General features: G+C 39.4%; 1 protein-coding gene across 6 annotated transcripts in view; it reads right to left on the reverse strand.

Moving 5' to 3' along the window:
- Positions 1-14,945, reverse strand: part of LOC144025481 (LIM and calponin homology domains-containing protein 1-like) — a 49,094-nt gene that overhangs the window by 11,298 nt on the left and 22,851 nt on the right. For 5 of the 6 annotated variants that reach the window (XM_077531526.1, XM_077531523.1, XM_077531524.1 and 2 more), the window contains exons 5-12: positions 13,644-13,674; positions 10,585-10,695; positions 9,617-9,815; positions 6,704-6,965; positions 4,129-4,146; positions 3,153-3,294; positions 2,870-3,027; positions 551-1,016 (exon numbers count right to left, since the gene is read on the reverse strand). In XM_077531526.1, the coding sequence (XP_077387652.1) occupies positions 551-1,016; positions 2,870-3,027; positions 3,153-3,294; positions 4,129-4,146; positions 6,704-6,965; positions 9,617-9,815; positions 10,585-10,695; positions 13,644-13,674 (1,387 nt within the window). The remainder of the gene's footprint in view (positions 1-550; positions 1,017-2,869; positions 3,028-3,152; positions 3,295-4,128; positions 4,147-6,703; positions 6,966-9,616; positions 9,816-10,584; positions 10,696-13,643; positions 13,675-14,945) is intronic. The other variant, XM_077531525.1, reaches the window with a different exon arrangement.

Consider the following 14,945-nt stretch of genomic DNA (forward strand, 5'->3'; position numbering starts at 1 on the left):
TGAGTATAAAACTAGATAGCTTTCTTCATTCACAAATATTTGACATAACTTCATGTAACGCAACGTATGTGACAGTATGCCGCTATCTACCTGCATGAAATTATATGGTGAACTACTCAACTGTATGGAATGCTTATGAAATGAGATAAAAACAATAAAGGAAGCAAAATTACGAGAAGTCAAAGAGAGAGGTCAAAAATGAGTTTTAAGAACATAATAAAAAAATACCACTATCCGCCATTTTGGTTGTTTACTTTCGCCTCGAACGCTTTCAGGTTGGAACTGGGAAAAACCACCTCAGATATATCCGACTTCCGACCATCCTCAAATGCAGCATATCGCGATATTACGGTATTGCTGTTATCGTTACATCCCTAATTTTTACCCGAAAAATATGGTCATCATCAAATTATACATCTTCTTTCTGTAATACTCGAAAATGTCAGAAGATGGTAGCAAAGCCTTGGCAGATATGGAAAGTACCGGTAGTAATTTCTGTCAATGAAGTTAAAAAAAACAACCTCTAAATTTGAAAATGTATCATACTGACATTGCTCGGCCAGTGTTCCGGCGTAGCAGGCCAGGACTGGACGTAAGGCTTGGGTGTCGGCAAAGGCAGCGACTTGGGTGACAGCGGCCGGTTGGACGGCGGCTCGGACGAGTGCGAGCGGCTCGGCAGCCTTTGCGGCGCAGAGTCTCTGGGCCACTCGTCGATTTGCGCCTCCACCGTGGACGTGAACCGTGGTGCTGACTGTTGCCGCAGATACTTCAAGGGCCCGTCGGGGTCGGAGCCCCACGGCTCGGAGGTGGTCGGAGAGGGCGAGAGGGAGACGGGGAAGCCCGAGAAGGACGGGTCGGCTGAGACACTGCGGTCCAGGACCTTGGGAACCTGCAGGCGCTCCATAACCGTCTCGCTGATGGAGAAGCGCTGGGCGTAGTGCTGGAGGACGGAGGACGCCTCCTCGGGGCTTTTGGCCCTCCGGTAAGCTGCCCGCAGCTCCTCTTCGCGACGTTCTCTGTGGACACCAAGAAAGGAGGAAAGCAGTTTTTTGTCAACAAATGATTTTGGATCTTCTGTGACTGATCTTCTGTTTGTTACCAACTTTAGCTTTTTGCAAACAACAGACTTCTCTTATTTGGCTCATCTGAAGTCCTTTGGCTCTATTTTCATTCTCAGCTCAAGTCTAGTGCAGTCTAACAAGTGGAGTTTTCTTTCTGTTGGTGGTTTCGTAGACGCGTGCTGTTGTGGGAGTGAACACAGCAAACTTGGTTCCCTACCAAACAAAGTGTTTCCCCTCATTTCAGTGCAGGGGAGGAGCCTGGTCTCCATGGCGGAACCATAACGGACTCAGGGAAGTGTGAAACAAATTTTTTTAAAAAGTCTGCTTTCTGTCACCAAATCGCAGTGAGCTGAGTAGAAAATGCCCTTGGTTCACCTGAGCGTAGCATGGTCTGCGAAATTCCCAAACACACTAGACTTGGTCGTGTACAAAACTGAAGCTGCGCTGATAATGCACATGTGCCTGTCTATAAAAAATAGGGCAACGTGCTGTACGTTTGTGCTGTGTGACGAGGAGGAGCAATGAGTGAAGACGCAAACAGTTACGCTAGCTTTAGCTCGCTCAAACTTCTGGTGGTATCTGTAACAGGCACAACATTTTGTGAATAGACAACTTTATTTGGATTTCCTGTGTCATGTTATGGATGCATTTGAGTCTCTGTACTGTTTTAACAAGACCGCACATTACAAAAGATAGGCCAAAAGACTGCTACATTAGCTTGTAGCTAGCTACAATCTCTTAAACATAGGACTTTTTTGTTCCTGTATCTTCTGTGAGGTGCATTTGATATAATCTATTTGTTTAATTTGAAGAAAGGGAGCAATTGCGTAAGAAGCTAAATAGACTGCTACGTTATCCGCTAACTAGCTAGCCTGTTACTATTTATTAAATTAAATACAATGAAATTTTATGACTTGGTTGAGTTTAAAATAGCACAAATAAGACATTATGACATAAGGGGTAAAAGTATCAAAAAAACAAAAAAACAAAAACAAAAACAAATATTAAGCAAAGGTGTGTCTCTGTAAAAGGTGTTAATTTGTGGAAGAATTTTGGTACTGAGCTGAAAAGATGCAAGTCACTTGCTGAGTTTAAAAAAAAATGTTTAAAAGCAAAGTTCAAGACCGTTATTTAAATCAGACATGAATTAGTATAATTGTAGAAATTATGTTTGTTTTCTCTTTGATGTACCAATATGAGTGTAATGAAAATTGTATATGTGAGTATGTTGATGTACTATTATCGTGTATTTCTCTTAATTGTATTTACATACGCAATATGAGTAGGATTATACATTTTATTTTACTAAAATGTAACCTATTGTATTAAATATGAAATAAGTGATAAGATACAAAGAATAAGGGGTAGGACTGGATAAGTTTTCAACTTCTTCCTACTCCCTTTGAACATATAAATTGTCATTTATTGTACGTTTCTTTTTTTAATTTAACTTTTGACTTTCTTTGTTACTTATTTATGTGTTTATATAAATATGTTCAATATACTCCTCATCCATCCATCCATCCATTACTGGGAAGCTGCTACTATATGCTTGTTACTTTTGTTTTGTGTGTTATACATAAAATATACATTGTGTTAAAACATAGTAGTGGTTGATTTCCTTCCTGTTATATGCTATGTTAGTCATTTAAGAGAGTTAAGAGTGTTTTGAATGTCTGAATATTTCATTACATTTTATTAGTTTATGACAGGGAATATGCAATCAGACATAGTTACAAAACAAAGCTATTTCAATGGCTAACATATGCTTATATTGATGTTCCCCATTTGAGATGCTTTGGACCTACTTGTCCTCCACAATCTCCCTGTAGGTCTTGATGCTCCTCCTCCTCTGTGACATGACCTCCTCTCCGGTCATCACTTGCTCCAACAACTTCCTCTCTTCCTCCTTCTTAATCAGGTCCTGAGAGATGCTGCGCCGGCGACTTTTCCACCGGGCCAGTTCCTGCCGGACACAAATGACCATTTTATCATTTTCACACTTCACTCGGTTGTACAGGTAAAGGTCTGGTGTTGCCATACTCAAATGGACAATAACATGAAAATGAGAAGTGAAGCCAAGTCGCTCACATCCTGCCAATGATTTTCCTCTTCCTTCAACTGTTTGTAGCGATTGTGCATCAGCTCATGACGCAGCTGACTGTGCGGCGGCAAGATGGCGGCGGCGGCGGCGACGTCCTCCGCGCTGTTCATGTCAATCATGCTCACACTCCTGCAGAGGGCACGAGAAAGAGAGACACACTCAACAATAAATATGCTGCCATTGCTCCAGACGTGCTTTTAGTTGTTATGAAGGAATGGGAGTCATGTGGTAGTTTAAAACGCTGTAAAAAAGGATTTTCTAAAAATCTCTGACATCATGAAGTCTTTTTAACTGCAATTGTGGCATTATGTGGCGGCGGCGCTGTATCAAAAACAGATGGAAGTCGCTCCCAAAAACGTTAAAGAAATAGAAGAGTCACAAATGACAGATTTTCTTTCTTACTCCAAATGTGTCGGGCAATTTTGTGGATTTTCAAACAGATGAATAGTGGAAAAATTAACGTGATGTTAAAATCACAGTAAATTATGTTTCAAATCATCGCAAGTTATGCCACACTCATCTTTCCAGATTATAGTTATAATTATATTAATTATAACCTTAAAGTAGGTATTCCACTTTGCAAGTTTTCAAATAACAATAATAAAGATTTTCATACTTTTCTTGTTTTGTATTTACTTATCGTCGCTGCTATGTGAAAAACATGTCAATTTTTGTCTTTTCTTTTTTTTAAAAACATTTTTAGTATGTCTGCATTTAGTTTCGTCTCAAAAACATAGAAATGTAGAAAATAAAAATTGACACAAGTGTTTTTCACATAGCAGCGTTGTTATGCTAAATTTTGAAGGGGAGGCAAATGCAAATCATCATCATCATCACTGTACGAATACTGTTTTGGTAGCAATCTTCTTGCTCATGATTGACACCGGATGCATTAGTTTAATAAAAGAAAAAAAGAAAAAAGGCTGGTGGCAGATTTTCCCGCGTGGCAATTGGATGACTTACTGTGGGTCATGTGACACGCTGGCAGGACGCATGGCAGCATGGAGAGACAAACAACAGACAAACACAAATGTGGATTACTGAATGTTTGCTGATTAGACGGTGACAAAAAAATGGCTCGGCTGTCAGATTTAGGGGCTGAATGATGTTGCACCAAACCTTCCACAAGGGGGCGGTATTATCCACAAGCAGGCAAAGTAGGTCTCCAGAGTGCCTACCCAACCATCACATGCAAAACTAAACAGAAGCACTGTCATTCCAAAGCCTAAAGGTAAGCAAAGCTGCAGTGCTAGCCAAAATTAGTGAGAGCTACCCACGTTAGCTGCTGATAAGCGGCGGCCCATACACGATTGTGTGACGGAATTTATCGAAGTGTCAGTATTATGATGTAAACCCCACCATAATATGCCCGTTTCAATTGAAGCAGCAACTGTCATGTCCCGCCGGGCAGTGGTAAAATTTTATACACTCCCAAACTTATTTCTGACTATTAATGTGTCAAAAAGCTTTGCAGGGAGGCTGGAGGTCAGGTGGGAGAAAGTGCACAGCTGTCCGGTTCAGGCATCGAGTGTGATCAGGGTCAGCGAAGGAAGCAGAGCTCATTTCCGTACATCCTGAGGGAGGGTCCCGTGTTCCCATTTCTGTGTGCACAATAGTCTCGGTCCTTGCCTGTTTTACTGCGATTATCGTAGCATTACTATATACACGTAGATTTTTATCATGAGAGTACAATTAAATTTAAAGTGAAAGGACTATCATGGAGAAAAGAACCGTAACATTAACATGAATGCACACAAGGTGGAGCGATTACATGCGGAAGCCTTGTGGACATATTACTTTTAATGTCCACAAGTTTAATGCTAACAAATACTGGTAAAACTCCATCGATGGGCCAACAAAACACTGGTGTTGTGGTGGTATCATTACAATACACATAAGCATATATTCTTTATTTTTTTTCTGAAGAATGACCAATATGAGCTTTAGTGGAGAAGTTGTCCACTGTGTTGTCCGACTGGATCCATTTTTTTGCGTTTTTATGAATTGTATCCACTGCATGCACCACACATAATGATCTGAAACACTAAAATCGACATATTAACTCATTCACTGCCTTTGACAAGTATACTTGTCAATTGTATTTTTTAGAGCGGTGCTAAATGGGGGCGAATCTGAGCATGCTCCACTGTAAATATCAAACTTGGAAACAACTTTACTGATGCCCAACCACCGGTAGATGACATCATAGCTCCATTTTATAGGAAATAAACACAGTTTCAGAGTCCATGGGAGAAATGGCTGTATTTTGGCAAACCTACATTTTTCTGCTGTCAATTATAAAAGAACGGGACGGGACAAAAAGTAGGGAGTCTATTCTTTTATTTGGTAGATTCGGTTTATATATAATTATTGAATGTAATATCACGTGAGTATTGGAAATGTAAAAATTTTCTATAATCACTGGCAGTGAATGTGTAATTTGGTGCCTTGTTGATGAAGTGCTGACTCCAAGAGTGAAAACAGAAGCCACGTTTTGCTGTTAGGCTTTGCTGTTTGCACACACTTTGAAAGACTGGGGGGTTCCACTCGTAGCAGCCCTGTGGGGCTCACCTAGTCGTCATGATAACGAAAACCATACTCCGGATGGCCTCTCATAACTGGCTAGTTTCTGCCAGAGTCATAAAAGACTGCATAAACTGCATTGTAACGCTTGATCCTTTAATTAAAGTTTCCATCAAAAATATGTATATATATTGATTTGTGTAGAGGTCATTTTTCTGCCACTAGATGGCATAATTGCATTTGTAAGACGGTGACAGCTGAGTACATTTTTCTTTTCATATTAAGAGCGATCTAATCTTTAACATTAAGTAACTTGTGAAATTCTGCACATTTTTTAAATTGCAAAATACAACTTGACACCAGTTTCTACAAATATATGTTATTAAATTTATTACTGCTACATTTTGACGTGGACGTGTCTGCTGCGTTGCAACTGGAATTGCCCCAGTACAGGCTTTCCAAGTAAGCGGCGGTCATTAAACACGTGGTAAAAAGATTTGTGTAGTTAAATGAACTTTAAATTAACTCAAAATTAGTGCACTAATTTTGACACCCCCAGAAAAAACTTGTGATTTCCTCGAGACAAGGATGTAATGTTGAATTTCTCAACTGTATCTCTTGTAAAGCTACATCATTTTGTCATTTCTAATAAGCCAAGCGGGCTCCCCACGCAGCACTGCTGGAAGATGACACGGATTGGCTTGATGTGACATAACCGCATGACAAGTGTTACATCTTGGCAACGCTAACGTACACACACCGCAGCCTGCCGCCGTTAAGAATGCGAGCCGGCAGCTTGTTTCAAAGGAGACATCCAAGACTAGATATATATACAAGGCAGATCTCAGCCGCAGATTAGTTTCCAACTCCCTTGAAAATGATGACAGGCAATCCGTACCATCTGTTGTACAGACAGCGCCGGGACATCACATGGTAATTTCAATAACAAGCCGCCACCGGTCACGGCTGTCTGAAAAACATCTGAAAATGGATTCGCGTCATCGGGAGCACCCACCTCAAAGGTCTGTCGCTCCCTTCGGGCGAGGTGGCCGTGCTCCAGCTCTTGAGCTCGCCGTCGTCCTTATCACTGCTCTTCTTCTTGCGCAGCGACGTCGGCACGTAGCCGCTCTGGTTGCACTTGTTGGGTAGGTAGTGGTTGAAGGGCATGGCGGTGCGCGGCTCGCTCACCGAGGTGCGGCGGGCCAGCATGTCATCCTTGTATATGTCCGGGGCCTTCCGGTGCGACGGGCCGTCTGACTCGGAGTCGCTGCCGCGGCCTGGGAGGAGGAATGAGGAGACAGTCATGAGCAATGACGGAGAAGTAAAGTACTAATAGTTGGTTACTGAACTTGGGAAAATGATCTATACTTGACTCAAGTATGTTTTTGTTTTACTTTTATTCCCATCCATCTGTTTTTTTATGCTGTCTGTTCCTTAAAAAAACAAAAAAAACAAGTGTTACTGCTTAACACAAACTTACCAAATCAACAGATTTTTATGTGGACTTTCTAAATGCTAATGAACTAGTTTCCCCTTCAAGTTGCCCCAAAAAGCTCAAAGGGGACACACAAAAGGATAACATTGACATTTTTATTGTTTGTATACAAAATAGCTGGGTCTGGAGTGCCTGCTCATCCATCAAGTGTGAAATCACACAAGTAAATCTTTTGTTATCTCAGAAAATGTCCACTACAAATGCTAGAAAGAACGCGTAGTTCCAACTAGCTGAGCAACTTCAAATGCGTCAATCACAAATACCCTTTTGAACCCGACAAATGTGAACATGCTCCAAATAAAAGTCTCTGCAGCAGATGTGACATCATTTAATCCAACAAAACGCGATGGACAAAAAGTTTTATAGGGATATAAAATCATCACTGTGTCTGTTTGCAGAGACATAAATCACATCATTGCGACATCTCATTCCTGCCTCAAGAATATGATTAGAATCTTAGCATATCATTCTTGATCTTATTCTACAACATGAAAGAAAATAAGCAAGTCAACACCTGGATTGGCAGCAGGATTTAAAAAAAAATAAAATAAATCTCTCCTCCATGTTGTGTAATAATCTTCAGAGTAACCACGGATCAGAGGCACCATGAGGATGTGGTGTTTACCATTCCTGTGGTGTGTGCTCACGGATGCCTGGTTTAAGTAGCACAAGCCTGAATGTGCACAAGCACCAGGTAATGGATACCTGCTCTACTCAAGATCTCCAGAAATTCCTCCACAAAGATGTTCACCACATGTACTGCTGGAATAGCAAACAGCTTGGACCATAGAGCAGATTATAAACAGCGCCATAGATGAACAAGTCAGAGTCAAGAAATCAGACACTATCTTAGATAAACCTCTAACCTTGAACACAATCCTGAAATGTGGCATCAGGTGACTTCAGGACAATATTTTCGAAACGTATCATAACATCCCTCAATTGTTTCCAAAGAAAACCCTTATGAGTACAGTGCCTCATTCATAACACTGTATCAAGTGAATACACAGGAGCTAGAATGTCTTCCTTGAATTCAAGTTTTCTTCTGTGCTTGATCGCCATCAGGCTGAGTGAGGTTTCTTTACAGAGCCCAATTGTGATGGAGCTTTGATGCAAATGTCGCGACGAGCCGAGGGAGGGAAAATGTGGGTCCACCTCCTGCCTTTTATCCCGGAACCATTTTTGGACAGTTCTGATTATTAATTCTTTTTTTTAAATCAACAATTTCAGAAGCATGTTTTTTTTGTATTTCAAAATATACAATGTCAGTAATTATCTTCTATATTTCAAATTTTCAAATATTTTGTAAATATTAATTTTTACAATTTTTATAAATGTGAATATTATTTTTAGTAACTATATTTAAAAACAGTATATTATGAATCATAATTAATTTTTACAATTAGTGAAAACATTTTATAACTAATTTTATAAATGCTTATGTGTAAATATTTAAAAAAAAATATTTGTAATATGTTATATTTTTGGAAATAATTTAAAATACTACATAAGTGTTAATATTTTCGAAAATACTCTATAAATGCTGATATGTTAACTCATTTGCAAATAGTATTTTTCATTTTTTTTTTCCAGATTAATTAGACAGTAATATTATTTATAAACAGCATTTAAATGTGGATGATAGTTTGAACAGGAACGTGTATGTGTGGCATTAACTCCCTAAACCATCTATCTTCATAGATACAATTCGAATAAGATTAAATTATAAATGCATTTTCTTTTCATCATCAAGGTTGAAAGCATTCCAGGAATGACTGCATTTATCACTAAGCATCTTCAACCTGACTCCTCTTTCCGTCTCCAGGGGGTTGCCAGTTGGCTGCTTTCCATTTTAAGGTGGGCGCATGCAGGTCATCCTGTGATGCGTCGGCGGAGTGATGGAGGCAGAGCATGTACAGGAGAAGAACTCGGGGTGGGTGTGAAACAACACTTCTTTCAACTGACTTATCGTTTTAGTGATGTTAATATGATTATTATTGAAGCTTTGTTGGTAATGGATGTTAAACTGTATAAATGGCATTTTCAGTTGTACTTTATTATTGTTTGTTCTATATTCTAAATACCTGTTTATACTTGTTTAAATTTTAAATAAGCTTCTATTAAAAAAACACCTTTGTGCTGTTGACTCAAAAAGCCTTTATATTTCGCTGGGCGTTGTCCTGCAATAACACACAATGCAGAACAACGGGCCTCACAACGCTAGCGCAGCTGTGAAAGCACAATGGGCCCTCATTTATCTGCAACGAGGTACTGTATGTGTGCACCTTTCAAAAAAGTTGCTCCTCTGTTCCTAATATGCAAAAGTCTCAAGTTTTGTCCAGGCCAAGTCTTAAAATGGTCAACTTAAGTCACACAATAGCTGCCTGCGACTTGTATAAAACACGAAAGTTTGTCGGTTGTAATGGTTCCTACCGTCGCTGCTGCCGCGGGCCACCAGGACGTCCGGTGACGGGGTCTGTTGCGAGCAAGAGCCGAACGAGTCCAGGCTGTCGAAGGAATCCTCGCGGCAATGCCGGGGCGGGGAAAGCGAGTCGCTGCGCTCAGAATCCCAGCAATCGATGTAGCCGCTGTCCCGGATGCTGCGTTGAGGGCTCTCTGCCTCCTCTGCCTCCTAAAACAAAATATTAAGGGACTGGAATGATAATATTTAGCAAGATATGAACACACATGGACCCATTATGGTAATTTGGACCATTGATATGTTGAATGCTAACTTGTGAACAGTTGGAATGCTAACATACAGCTCTGGTAGATTAGTGAAGGATTTTGCATCATGCTCTGGAGTTGGGTACCAATTCCAAAAAGAGATGATAATCTATGAATATACTAACAAAACACATAGTATACATGCAGCAACCAGAATACAGAAACCACAAAAGCAGATAAATAAAGATTTTACAATTGTCGTCTTTAGTCAGGTACTATATCTACAGAAATAAGTATGCAATGTTACCTGGTCAAGCATCATTTCATGGAAGTCTATTGCTAAACGTGCCACCGTAACCATATTGTCGTTCAAATCTCTCCACCAGCACTAATTCTCTCTTCAAATACACCTTCTAAAAACTTGCTCCTCCCTGCGTCTGTCTGCATTTGAAAAAGGTCGAGCTGCTAATGGAAGGGGGAGGGAAGGCCTTTCCTGTCTCGCAAAATGAAGAAAAGTGCTTCCATTTCCTTTTTATTGTTCAACCGCAATTTGCTGTTATAATTATGTGGTGCATACATCAAAAGTGCAGTTTATGCATTGATTTAAAACCCAAGCTGATTCAACAAGCTATACGGAAGACAAATAAACCCCAAATTATCTACAGTTGGTACCACACCATTAAGGTACTCAAGGAGGCATTTATGCACAATTTACACAATTTTACATAAAAGACCTTTCGCATCTGTGATAGCAGGCCCTCGAACTCCCTCAGGTCCAACGTGGGCCCGTTGTAGAAGGTGCAGCTATTGGCAGCCCGACCCAGCCAGTAGATGGTGACTAGAACCTGCAGCAATCAAAACGGACATGACTGAATTTGTTGATGTAATTAAATGTACAGTGTTGTTTGTACAATAAAAAAAAAAAAAGCAAAAAAAAAAAGCAAAGCTTAGGATTGCCACTATACCACGATGTCAAAGACTCTCCCAGGCACAAACATTGACTGTGACGAGCCAAAACCGGTAAGCGGTACAATGTATTGAGCTCGTTGTCACGCTGCTTGTTTCTGTTTCTGCGCGTCAAAACGACGTGGACGGTCTCTGAGGCAATATGTTCTGTCAGCCGCAGAAATCATGCTGCTCCTGGCCAAGTTCCAGCGCAAGCACAGTTTTATGTGTTACAATTGCTGTGACTAGCGAGTCATCTTTGCTGATATAGATGCACAAAACTTCAAAGTGTTAGATGCCTGATTTTTAGTCGCACACCGCACAGTGAATTCACGTGAATTTAAAATATTTGTTAACGTATTTCAAAGGTATGAAGTAAAAACTAACAATAAAACAACAGTACAACCGTATACATGCAGTACAAATAATTAGGGATGTAACGATATCCAAACATCGCGATACGATATTATCACGTTATGAAGCCCACAATACGATAATTATCACGATATTGTGGGCAGGTTGATGATATAAAAAGTCACAATATTGTAAAAAATAAAAATAAAAAAACCCCACAAAAACCCATAATATTATGCTTATACAGCAATGAAAAATATTATAAAAATATTATTATATATAAAAATATTGAGGCACTTACTCCACATATTGACTCAGTTCACAAGCATATTATTTTCCCCTTCATCTGACCATTAGCGTGGTTTTTAAACATATAAGGGCCAAAACATGCCTTGTGAAAATTAAACTGCACTAAAAAAACAAAAAAAACAACCAGAGGGTGCTAGAACTGTACAAATGGAAATCAACTTGACTTTTTTTTTTTTTTTTTAACAGATGTGCTGCTTTTAATATCGTGACATGACGATGACGATATAACGTGGGAGATTGAATATTGCGATATCACAATATTGCCGGTATCGTTACATCCCTAAAAATAATCAAGACAGTCATATTCATCATAAAACATTTAAATTGACATTTTTATTGTTTTCAGAAGAAGTTTCATATTCTCGTAAATAAGAGTCATGTAGCAACAATAAGCGTACCACAGGTGAAACGGTTTACTGATAAAGCTATGGTCATATTTCAAACCGTTAGTATCATTGTTTCAAATTTATTTATTTTTTAATCTGTCATTATTACGTATTAGTTATATTTTAGCTACTTCCAACCAGATCATTTTGCGACGCAAATTGTAGAAGACGACAAAGAAAATTAAGAAGACGAAGCAGAGGACAAAAGACAACTCAGACAACTCCAAAGTTGATGACTGCAAAGAATAACTGAAGTACTGAAGTAATAATAATGATAAGTAAATGAAAAAGACAAAAATGGCAAAGAAGACTGAAGAAAAAGAGGACAAAAAATAACTGAAAAGACGACAAAGATTACGAACATGAAATAGAAGAAGATAATGAGAAAGAGGACGGCGATGACAAAGTTGAGATGATAATAAGGATATAATGTGACAAATAACACAAAAAAAGACGACAAAGGAGGACACGGCAAAGAAGTAAATCACGAAAAAAAATCAATGAAGAATTAGTTGGAAAAGACGACCAGTAAGAATATAATGACAAAGATGACGACAACCAAGAAAACAACGGGGAATGTAAGATGATGAACTAAACTGAATACGTTTTTTTATTACACAAGTTTTCACGAACGGCTTCAGATTGGCGTTTCCTGTGTTGATTGTTGTGTGTGACTAAAATAAGCACATGAAGCCACGCTGAGCTCTTATCGAAGCCGTCCTGGCGTAGCGCACTGTTGACATGCACACGTGAAATATAGCCGCGCTCAAGCTGCTGCTTTGTGTGATCGCCCGTATGGTTTTTATTGCTTCATTTTGCACGCTTAAAGATATACATAGCTGCTCACATTGCATTAGGTCTTACAATGAGTTCTATTCTGTTCTAAATCATTGCACAAACGGCTGCCAATAAGTCATTGGCGGGTCCAGGAGCTTGTCGCATTTCAAGCGGGAGCGATCCTGCCTCCCATTTCAAGGTGGGAACAATGTCTTGGCCTTGTCGTGTTTGTGCAGGCGCTGCGTGGTAAACACGGCACGGCTTTGGGAGGAAGTCGGCCTCGCTTTGTATTGACGAAAGCGAAAGGAGCAAGACCGCAAAAAAAAAAAAAAAATGTTTACCTTCCTTTAACCTCTAGAAGGCCTTCGAGTTTCCTTCTATAAATACACTTTTTTTAAAAAAACAATAATACGTTCTAAGTGACCTCACTAGTTTAAACATGACTTCTTGATTAATATTACATTTTTAGACTATGAGTTATGCAGTAAAGTCATGCATTTTTATTCATCTCATGGGCAGCCATTTTGGAACTTGCTGTCGCCTGAAGATGACATCACAGTTTCTCAGGGCTCACGCAACGGCCAATCACAGCTCACAAGTTTTCTGAAACTGAATTGTGATTGATTTTTACTTGAGACCTGCGCAACTGTGATGTCATTTTCACTCGACAGCAAGTGGCAAAATGGCCGCCTTCTGCATACTGATAATAACTGCTGAATTTTACTGCTTAACTCATATTCCACTAACACAATATTAACCAGAATACCGTATTTAGACGAGTGGGGCAGCATAAAACATATTATTGTCAAGATTGTATATATATTTTTTTAGATTGACTTCCTCTTTAAGACACGATGTGTCTTTATTTTTTACACTTGTATCACAGACAAAAACGTTAAAATGTGACTTTGTTACATTGTGCGTAAAAGTAACACGCATCTGTTAGACCTGGGAAACAGTGTTGCTATTCTTTTCAACAGTGAAAAAAAAAAATCATCTTAAAATCAAAAGAGGTCACTTACATTTTTGAGCTTTCGGCTGCAGTCGCTCCGCCTGTGGACAACCACACACAGAGGAACCGAGTGAAAAAGTGACTTCATATCTAATAAAATATTTGGCATAACAAGAATTCAAAGTTGCAGCCGCCCACGGAAATCCACAATCACTGACAAAGAGACCGCCTGTTCAGCTATTTAATTTAATATTACGCACAAAACTTGTGGAGAGAGATAGCAGGACATTTTTTCCCATCACTAATCTATCCTTGCACTATTATTACATTAAAATAATCCGCTTCCTATGATATGGGGGCTGATTGCGCGAAAATGTGCCATGATGCCATTGTCATGTTTTAATTTGAACGACATTAAAAACACCTCCTAAGGTCTTGCTTTAATGCTCCATAATGTAACAGTGGCCAAAGCAGTGGGATTTATGAACTCAATTGCTCCCCATAACGTATAAATACATTCTATTTTAAATCTTACCAGCGTCCCAAAGATGTATTTATACGGTGTTTTTTTTGTTTTTTTTATGCTAGTGAATACAGAAGGCTTTGCTGCAGCCTCTACTGAAGAGAATGGTTGAAGCAATGGTAGTTGTAACAAAAGTGGCCAGCAGGTGGCAGCAGAGTATATAAGATCAACCAGGGCCATGTTGCAACAAGCCGTTTTCCCCAGTTTTAAACAGATTTGTTAGCTATATTCTAATGCTAGTTGCTGCAAAATGGAAACAGATATTTTTTCCTGATGAAAGAAGAGACTAATCTTTCTTTTGGTAGGTTCCATGTTTTTATAGCAATAGACACAATATTCTGTGGGCCTTGCAAAATCTGTCAAAATTCAGTAAAACAGCTGGGAGCAAAGGGGTTTGCTTCAGTGAAAATGGCTGGGAGTGAATGAGTTAAAAAGAGATCAACTGTATTTGTATGGTACTGGAGGAAATGTATGGCAAAGAAATGACCAAGAAAATGTAAACACCTTCCTGTTTCCTCCAAGTTTTGTCAATTATCTTCAGAAGGTGAGTAGTTTTGCTATAAATTTCGGCTCACACTCAATGTTGAATATTGTCTGTCCGGTTAATAAAGGTTTTCTCCATGAATTCAGATGTGTGAAAAGATTGCCTTTCAATTTTCAAGCGCCACTGTAGACTTGTATTTTGGACAAAATTGTGCTTGAACGGGGATAGATTAAAAAAAGAGGAAGCTGTCACTTATCGCAAAAATCTATTTTGCCACAGTGGCCTGACATCTGCGTGTCCTTGCCTCTTCCTGGTTAAAACTGTTTCCCCGGGCAGTAAACATGCATCCGAAAAGTCTTCCTGTC

Source organism: Festucalex cinctus, chromosome 9 (assembly GCF_051991245.1).
Source record: "Festucalex cinctus isolate MCC-2025b chromosome 9, RoL_Fcin_1.0, whole genome shotgun sequence".
Taxonomy (NCBI): Eukaryota; Metazoa; Chordata; class Actinopteri; order Syngnathiformes; family Syngnathidae; genus Festucalex; species Festucalex cinctus.